The sequence below is a fragment of the Sesamum indicum genome, linkage group LG4 (assembly GCF_000512975.1).
Source record: "Sesamum indicum cultivar Zhongzhi No. 13 linkage group LG4, S_indicum_v1.0, whole genome shotgun sequence".
Lineage (NCBI taxonomy): Eukaryota > Viridiplantae > Streptophyta > Magnoliopsida > Lamiales > Pedaliaceae > Sesamum > Sesamum indicum.
The window spans coordinates 10018608-10027681 of record NC_026148.1 but is presented as its reverse complement, the minus strand read 5'-3'; the positions used below and the strand labels follow the sequence as shown (position 1 = coordinate 10027681).

The 9074-nt window shown below is 34.8% G+C and overlaps 2 protein-coding genes across 3 annotated transcripts; one reads left to right on the top strand and one right to left on the bottom strand.

Moving 5' to 3' along the window:
• LOC105160486 (transcription factor MYB3-like) lies at positions 1103–4821 on the top strand. The gene is made up of 4 exons (XM_011077873.2): positions 1103–1203; positions 1895–2114; positions 3362–3491; positions 3967–4821. The coding sequence occupies exons 2-4, from the start codon at positions 1934–1936 to the stop codon at positions 4616–4618; spliced, it is 963 nt and encodes a 320-aa protein (XP_011076175.1). The 5' UTR covers positions 1103–1203; positions 1895–1933; the 3' UTR covers positions 4619–4821.
• LOC105160484 (remorin-like) lies at positions 4998–7651 on the bottom strand. Of its 2 annotated transcripts, none has more exons than XM_020693374.1 (5): positions 7196–7651; positions 6232–6279; positions 6055–6142; positions 5511–5592; positions 4998–5428 (listed from the first exon to the last, which is right to left on the bottom strand). In XM_020693374.1, the coding sequence occupies exons 1-5, from the start codon at positions 7365–7367 to the stop codon at positions 5234–5236; spliced, it is 585 nt and encodes a 194-aa protein (XP_020549033.1). In that variant the 5' UTR covers positions 7368–7651; the 3' UTR covers positions 4998–5233. The 2 variants fall into 2 exon arrangements, with proteins under 2 accessions (XP_020549033.1, XP_011076174.1); XM_011077872.2 differs by having other exon boundaries at positions 6232–6282; positions 7196–7648.

The following is a 9074-nucleotide window of genomic DNA, read 5'->3' as shown; positions in this document are numbered from 1 at the left end:
CCTACACCTTCCAAAATTACTTTCGCGTGGATGGTGTTTTCTGGGCCAATTTTGGGCGTGGGTTTGACGTGTAACCTACTCCATATGATAATTATATTTTCACCCCTCATTTATTATTTATTTATACAAATGATTCATATTTTTTTTATCTAATTATAATAATTATTTCTAGCAGTTAAAAAATAAGGATAGTTTGTGTAATAACATTGACGTTTTGAGGGATATACGTGTAATTTTTAAAAGATATGAATAGTTTGTGTACATGTTGGTGATGTTTTTGGATTGGTGTACGTGCAACTTTTCAAAATGAGTATTTTGTATGTATGTATTTGTCCTTAACAAAGTGGCTATATTATATTTAGGGATACATTTACACCCCTTATCATCTTTATCTTTTGTATAATTATGAAGATGGACATTAAAATGAAGAACGTATTTTAAATTTTTTAAATAACAAAGAAATATTCATAATTATGTGAAATTTTAGGAAAAATAATGGTAGTTTATCCTATTTTGTGTTTACAAATATTTGAGTGAGTTGATGTTGTGTAGTTTATTAAATTTTTCAAGATACAAATTTCTAAAACTTTAAAATTAGATATTTTTATCAAATTGAATTTCTAACTGCAATGATTAATATTTTGTGAATTTTGTCAGATAATTTAATAACTTATTTTCAGAAGAATAATAAACATGTTATGAATTTTAAAACAATTTATACTACACGATGCACATGTAATATTGAATAAATATTTTTGCGTATGTGATATATTATTTTCCTTAGTCGCTATGAAGAGCAACAAGAATATTACATATATGTAAGAAAAAGAAAATAATTTTTCATGCATTTACTATTAACAAAAATAGAAAAATATTACAATTAGATTTTTGAAAAAGTGCCAGTAGTAGAATAAATATAAGTTGAGGGGGTAAATTGCTATAAAGTGATTTTGGAGAAAGCATGGAGGTTGCATGGAAAACGAGCTGAGATTGTGGTAATATTATCATATTTGGGATGAATATTTAATTGATTTTTATGCGTCAGCAAAAATTCACAATCTTTTGTCATATGTACATAAAAAAGAAGAAGCCATGAAATCAGCTAAAACGGAATATCAAAACAACACATGAAAGGAAAACCTCAGTTACACAATTTCTTCACTCCTCTCTCTCTCTCTCTCTCTCACTACTCTTGATTCTCTGGTAAGCACCATCTCTCTCTCTATATATGTATATGTGTGTGTGTGTGTGTGTGTTTTATGTCTATACACACAAGCTACTATAACTTCTGCATGCATGTAACACACAGAACACACACTAGAAACAGGTAGTGATGGTGATAGTTGTGAATTCTTGGGGGGCTTCTTTTATTTTTTTTTTTTTGTTTTCTTGAATGAGTTTTGTGGGTTTTGGAGTTGTTATGTGGCGTGGAGGTGGTCAAAGATGGAAACTTTATCACTGTAATTATGTCAGGTTTCTTTCCTCCCAACTTTAAAGGTTTAAGATAAAATGTGTGTTGGAGCAGAGAGAAGTAAATAGTGGCAGTGGGGGAGAGTACAAAATAAATGCCTGGCTTTGCAGAGATGAAAGCAGATGAAAAAATGAGGGGTGGGCTTGGATGTCTGTGATAATGCCTTCCATTATTGTGAATCTCATCCCCATGCATTTATAGTCTTGAGATTCTTTTGCTTGCTCCTTTTCTCACCCAATTCTTCATCATATCATCTCTTTCTCTCTCTGCATATACATACACTCACAGGCACACCTCTCTGAAGAAACCTGAGTCTATATATTGATTTACTTTTTCCTTGTTCTTCTTCATTTCTATCCAACTTTTTGTTAAAGAAAGACAAGTTTTTTGCTTCCACATTTCTTGTAAATAGTGTGTCTCCAGGTGTTCTTGTGCAGTTCATATCTGAGTCTTGCTTGAAAAATGGTGAAAAAAAGAGATAACAAGGAGGAAAAGAAGAAGAAGAAGAAGAAGGGAAAAATGTCATGCTGTGAAAGAGAGGGAGTGAAAAGAGGGGTGTGGACTGCTGAAGAGGACAAGATTCTTGTTGACTTCATTACAGAGAATGGGCATGGGACTTGGCGAAATCTCCCTAAACTTGCAGGTTGTCTTTATTTTATGTTTATATTTTCTCCTCTTCCATATTGTTTTATCCAATTAATTTTCACCTAATGCTTTGATTCATACAATTAATGTTTTTTTGGCAGTTTTAGGCCTTATGATGCGATGGGTTCCTGTTTGTTGTAGCTGAGATCAATGGGTTCTTTATGCTTGCAGAAAGATATCAATTCTTTTGAGCTAAACCTTAAAAAGTATAATACAGTATGAGTCAGTGATATGTAATATACGTTGGTATATAATAAAGTACCAGTAGGTGAAGATACCAGTTGGCTGACCTCATTTGATGAACTTGAAATTTAATTTAAAGACATATACTAGTAGTTCATCAGTTGATTCTTCTGTGTTTTATGGCATTTCTTTGATGTGGTAAGAGATGTTGATTTCTATAACTATTCAAGTGCGCTTTCCCTTTTACTTTTTTTCCGTTTCTTGGGATGAATAATTCAAGTGCCTTAAATACAACCAACGCTTGCTAAAAAGTGGAGATGGGAATGAAAATTGATACATATTGCTGCTAATGTGCTAGGGGTTGGTCGGGTTATTGTGTCAGGTGGCTTAAGCAGAGTTCGTTGTGTCTGTTCCTGTCGCACGAACTAAGTTCATTTCTAAGGAGCAAAAGGTTTAAAATATATTCAAGCTTTTAGGTACTGCTACTTGATATATTCCAAGTCATTGCAATAGATAGAGCAAGAAGCATTAGGAGTTTATTGCTACTTGATCTTCTTGTAGTTTTAGTAGTATGCATCGATTATGCTCATATCAACATATTGAACATCAGCATTTGATTCTTGTCTACTTTTTATCCGTCTTCACGACTGTATGTTCCTCAACTAATAAATCAATGTCAGCTATTTTAGTTGTTCTGGCTTTCTGTGTAGATTGAGATAAGAAACATGTATAAACAACACATCAATTCAGTCCTGAAATAAGGTTCAACCTCAAGAAATGAGAGCTCCTCGGGTTTTGTTTTTGCTTTCTTCTCTGCTTCTCTTTGCCGTCTTCAATAGACTGAATTTCCATTCTTGATGCATTGTATTTCAAGGATGGCATCATAGTATAGGCATGCCTAAGAAGTAAGTTGGTCTTTCCAAGTCTTACCAGAGATTTTATGTTCTTTGATTACTTTGCCTATGAGGGAAGCACTATTAGATCCTAGAAATGAAGACATGGTTCCTGATTTTCTGTTTGTTAGGGAACTAAGAGGGACCTTTGTATGTGTGAAAATTACAGGTCTGCTTCGGTGTGGAAAGAGCTGTCGGCTTCGCTGGACAAACTATCTTCGACCCAACATTAAACGTGGTCCCTTTAGTACTGAGGAAGAGAATACTATTATTCATCTGCATGGGACGCTTGGTAACAAGTAATTAATTGCTTCTGTCACCTCCTTTTCTTGTACTCTTATATCAAAATAAAATGAATTGTACTGAAGAATCCTTATATTCTCTTGCCCCCCTCCTTTGGATCTAATCTTCTAGAACATTTCATCTTCAAACTTGAGAATTTACTGCTTATAACCATATGATCGCTTTACAGCGTATCATTTATGATGAATCATAATGGTCATGAGCTTACTGATAATCAGTTCGTGAACATGTATGCTGCATTTTTTCGTGGTTTTCCTAAATTTGTAGAAGATTCATTATATTATTGATATAGATCAAGTGCAAGTAAAAATAGGCATGCATTTTAGGTATCTCTTCAAAAAGAATATCGATAGGTTGATACCTTGACCACCCCTGTTCTATCCTTCTTTATGTTTTCAATTATCAGGCATTAGTTGCTTAAATAGCTGCAGCTGCAGTGCTTTTCTCATCAACATACTTCTATTTCTTCAGATGGGCTGCCATAGCCTCCCACTTGCCAGGAAGAACAGATAACGATATCAAGAATTTCTGGAACTCACATCTGAGGAAGCGCGTCAGCAACAAAGCCCTTGACCAGCCACCTTCCTCTTCAAAGTCAGTTGATATCAAATCTGACACTCCTTCAACTCGACACATGGTTCAGTGGGAGAGTGTCAGAGTCGAGGCTGAGTCCCGTCTGTCAAATAAACCATTGCCTCTCAGAACACCATCAGGCAGCAAACTAGGGGGTGATTACTTCCTACGGCTGTGGAACTCTCAAGTTGGTGAATCATTTCGAAACATCAATGAGATCACAAATGAATGTGAAGGAGCTGCATCCCACAGTCCAACATCACAAACGTCGTCTCTAACAAAAGCTGAGTCTGGCTCAAGATCCACAACCATAATGGGACCCTTCAAGACCACTAGCACGCCTGAAATGGCTGGTCAGAAAGTGGAAATCTGGAACTGCAAGAGGGAATCAGAAGAAGTGACAGCTTATTCAGAGTCCTCAAAGTCATATGAGATGGATGATTCATCAGATGCAATGATGAAGCTATTACTAGATTTCCCTGAGGGTGGAAACGACATGGGATTTCTCCAAGGGCCCGATGATGATGCCTCTGCTTACATCCAAGATTAGCTGCACTGACATGCTAAGCCTGAATCAGAACTCAAAAGTGCTAAGGAAGAGGATTATGCATTTGGAAACTTTGCATTCTCTTCAACATATATAGTTTAAAAGCTGTCAATTTAGTAGTTTGTGCAGTAGGGAAACAAAGTTGCTGCTCTCAGGAGGAGCATTTTGAACATGGAATGGAGCTTGATAATCTGGTTTATTTATCAGAATGCTCTTTTCTCTCTGTGTATTATAAAATTCCTTGGATTTGTGTCCATATATATTCATGTATGTTTTAGGGTTCCTCTGATGGTGCATCTGCCGAAATTGGGGTCAACAATAACATGCTATAAAACAAAACATTGGTGCTCAAATCAGGATTCTTTCAGCCTCCAAATGAAGATAATGATACCAAAATAACAAAATTTCTTGCAAACTTGAATCTTTGTTTTCACAAATAGAGGAGCTAGTATTCTCCAGACCATATCTATAAACAAATACATATCACTATTCACACATAACAATGAACAACAAACATAATTCTACTCCAAATCAACACACGGTGTATCTGAAAGATAAACAGATATTCAAATGCAAAATGTACAAATGCAACTTCAGTTTTCAAATTTAATGTCAGCTTCAGAAACAGCCGAGCAGCTTTTTTGGAGCAGTTCCAGTGGCACGATATTTTGCTGCTATTTCCTCAGCTTTGAGAAGATCTTCCCCACGTTTGGCTTCAATTATCGCTCGTTTTTCTTCTGCTGCCTTGTGGATGAGAGCAACTCTGTTCTTCATTGTCTCTATATATTTTGCTTTCTTTTTCTCCAGTTGCTCCTACAGACCAAGTGTAAATAGAGTGCTAAGCAAAAAACGCTAGATATCATTCTAACAGTTTATTCAGAATAGGACTTGTTACCTCAATTTTCTTAAGCTCAGCCTCTAGACTCGCTTTCTTGCTGTTCTCCCAAGCTGCGATAGCAGATACTTTCATCTGAGCCCTATAGATTATTTAGAAAGCATGAACTACATCAATATCCTCCCAAAAGCAAGCAGCCAATTCAGCTTCATTTCAGATTCTTATTATATAGCAACACTTCAAATATCAAATCTTCTTGAAAATGCCCATAGTCCATATGTTTCCAGATAGTGTATCTTAATCTAAAATCAAACATACTAGTAATTATTTGCAGCTCTTTAAATTGTTTAAGAGTTTCGGAACTAGCAGATGTTAATGTAAGATGAATTTTGTTAGAATAAGTTGAAAGGTAGAGTCTCTTGTAATCAATTCCAAAACACTTCCCAACCTGAGTTTTCACCTTAAACTTACAAAAGAATTAGTTCTTCATGCATTCATATGGAACATAATTATATGTGTTTGTTAATTTCAATAAAGTAAATTCCTGAAAGCCATGGACATAATGTGATAGACAAAGCACACAACACATACAAGAAGCACTTACTTGTTTTCAGCTTTTGACTTCTCACTTTCTTCCCATGCTTTAATCAAAGACAACCTCTTCTCTGTAGCTACCCGAGCAAGCACAGCATCTGGGACAACATTAAAGGAATTAAATATGTTTAATTTCATTAACATATGGACAATACCGCAAAATAAATGGAATATGAACACTAAGTACCTCTGTTTATAGAGCCCTCAGGTTTCTTCTCCTCAGCAGCTTCTGGTTCTTCTGCAATAAACACAGAAAACCTTAGAAGTTAAGAGGAAACAGCTATACTTCATTAACTGCAACTGAACTCGATACTGTGCAGAGATTAATAAACCTCAGAGTAACAGAACTGCAAAGCAGTTTGAAATTGAATGAACAATGATTTCATGTTAAAGGAGTTTGCTTTCCTATAAAACATTTTGTTCCACTCTTTTGTTGTTTTAGGAAGTAAGAATCAAACGAGTTACATTAAAATGATTTGTCTGAAGGCATAATGAAAATAAATCTGAAATCCAGAAAAGCCAAATGACAAGAAAGTTAAAAATTATTCACCGACAGTAGCAAATATATTTCCCAGTAAAAGGCAAAAGACTAGACTCCTAACTTTTCCTTTATGCAAATACTAACAAATACAAGAATCTCCACCCCTGCAACTCTTATCCATACCAAATAGATGATACCAAAGAGAAAACTTACACCAAAACGACCTCAATTAAATAATTTTCACCTTCCCACCCGAGCAATGAAATATTTATCCTGTACTGCAAGATTTTTCTTAGAAATTCTCAAGTCCTGATTTCCACCCGAATTTTCAAGAAATGTATGAAGAATAGCTCTAACCAACTTAAACAAGCAGCAGTAAAGATCTTGAATTCTCAATTCAAGAAAACAATTTTCTGCCAACCATAAAAACAACCCACCTTTCCTATGCATAGATAGAGCTCAAAAACTTGTAGAAAATCAACCATCAGAGCATAGATTTCAACCTATACATACATATTCAGATATTGATACTAAGTTTTCTGCTCAAAAAAAGATTTTCCACACAAGGAGGAAAAGGGGCCACCTTATACATATGTAGACCCATCTGAAACCTAAGCAACTAATTATCAACACATAAGCAGACAAGAAAAAAGTGTTGAGAGTAAATTACTTTCAACCACGGCAAGAGCTTTGCACTCCTCAGCTTTCTCTTCAGTAGGAGGCAGCGGAATGACGGCTTTCTCCTCAGCCACGTCCTTAGGAGTTTCAACCGGCTCCTCCACCGCAGGAGGAGCCTCGGGAGAAGGCTCCGGCTCGGCCTTCTTGGCTTCCTCCTCCGCCATCACTTCAGAAAACTTAGCTATATTTGGTTTAGAAGGAAAGAACTAGAAGAAGGAAATGGGCAATACGAATAGTAGAAGAATATATATAGATGGAGAGAGAGAGAGAGATTGATCGAGTGGGTGTGGTGTGGTGTGGTGTGCGAGAGAGAAGGAGAGAGAAGAAAGATATTTGGAGTTGGTTGGAGGAAGGTAAGTGTCGCTCGGAATTGAACAGAGAAGTGGGAGCTGGAGATGATTGGTACAGACTACAGAGGATGGCGGATGGGTTTGGCGTATCTGTGAGTTGGCACAATGCACCACGCCCACTGATTTTATACACAATTCTGATAAGGAATAAACAATGCACCAAAGGACAATTTTGGTAATAACACATAGTACGAGATATTATCATATGCTGCAGGGTTAAAACGGGTGTTGGAGGACCAATAGCTCATAGTCAACACTCAAGAATAATACAAAATAATCTTATAATACAACAATATAGTGGAACCTAAGCGTACAAGCTGCCGAAGCAGGGGGAGGAAGTTGTGAGAAACAGGGGACCCCATCCCCAGCAATTAGAGAGTGGTCCCAAGTGTGGTGGTACTTTTAACTGAATAGCACCGTTTGAAGTTGCTTTTCCTTTTTATCTTTTAAAAGCCGAATTTCACTGTTCCCTGTTTGGCCAACTCTTCATAATCTCCTCTCACAAGAGTTTGTTGTTTGATTAAACAAAAATTTGGGTTTACAAAGAGCAGTGATGATTGAATTTCAACAAAAATTTAATTAAAAATTAAGCTTAGGTGAGAGATATTTAAGCTCTAAGAAAAGCTATCGCAACACGGACTCAACACGGGGCTAACTCACCACATTAAAGAATATATATATATATATATATATGAATTATTGTGACACGTCATTACCGTATGTATATAATATATAATATTTTATAATTTAAAATATATTATAAATATAAGCAAAAATATATAAATCAATACATATGTTAATAAAAAAAAGAAAATAATAATAATTTATCAATTAATGTAAATTTTGAAAAATTGAATAAATTAGTTATTTTATTATAAAGTGTATTTTTGACTTTATAAAAAATTGATGTATTGGTGTCATTGACCGTCATTTGTGAGCGTGGAGAGATTTTTTTTTTATATTAGTATAAATATAAACAATATATATAAATCAATTAAAAAAAAGAAAATCAAGAAATATAAGATGATATTTTAATGGTTTGATGACAAAAAATAGATTCTTGAAGGAATCCCCCCACAAGTGGCAATCATGGCCATATATGACACCCACATTGCCCTCTCCAACCACATAAAATAAAGTAAAAGTTAAATTACTTAGATACCCTTAATATTATTAGGTTGGATTATATACATATATACACACATTATTATCTAGAAAGTTACATATTCAAACCAGTTTTAGTGTATAAGATTGCATTTATACTCTGAATATAAAATTTGAACGAGTTTTAGTGTGTTTTTTTGTTACTAATATCTGTAGATAAATTACAATACAGCAATTCATCAAGATACACTGAGCAATAAATATGACTAACAATGATAAATAAATTATAATAATTCATATAAAATGAGAAGAACAGCCAAACGTCTAATAAAATTCGAACCCATAATTTTAAATTTATTTATACGATTTCAGCTTTAATCTTAACCACTAAACTAATACATTATGGATGGATGGTGG

Coding starts and splice junctions, on each gene's coding strand:
- LOC105160486 (XM_011077873.2), top strand. CDS start 1,934: ATGGTGAAAAAAAGAGATAACAAGGAGGAAAAGAAGAAGAAGAAGAAG. Junction 2,115..3,361: donor AAATCTCCCTAAACTTGCAG/GTTGTCTTTATT, acceptor TGAAAATTACAG/GTCTGCTTCGGTGTGGAAAG. Junction 3,492..3,966: donor CATGGGACGCTTGGTAACAA/GTAATTAATTGC, acceptor CTATTTCTTCAG/ATGGGCTGCCATAGCCTCCC.
- LOC105160484 (XM_011077872.2), bottom strand. CDS start 7,367: ATGGCGGAGGAGGAAGCCAAGAAGGCCGAGCCGGAGCCTTCTCCCGAG. Junction 6,283..7,195: donor AGCTCTTGCCGTGGTTGAAA/GTAATTTACTCT, acceptor TGTTTATTGCAG/AAGAACCAGAAGCTGCTGAG. Junction 5,429..5,510: donor CTGAGCTTAAGAAAATTGAG/GTAACAAGTCCT, acceptor CTTGGTCTGTAG/GAGCAACTGGAGAAAAAGAA.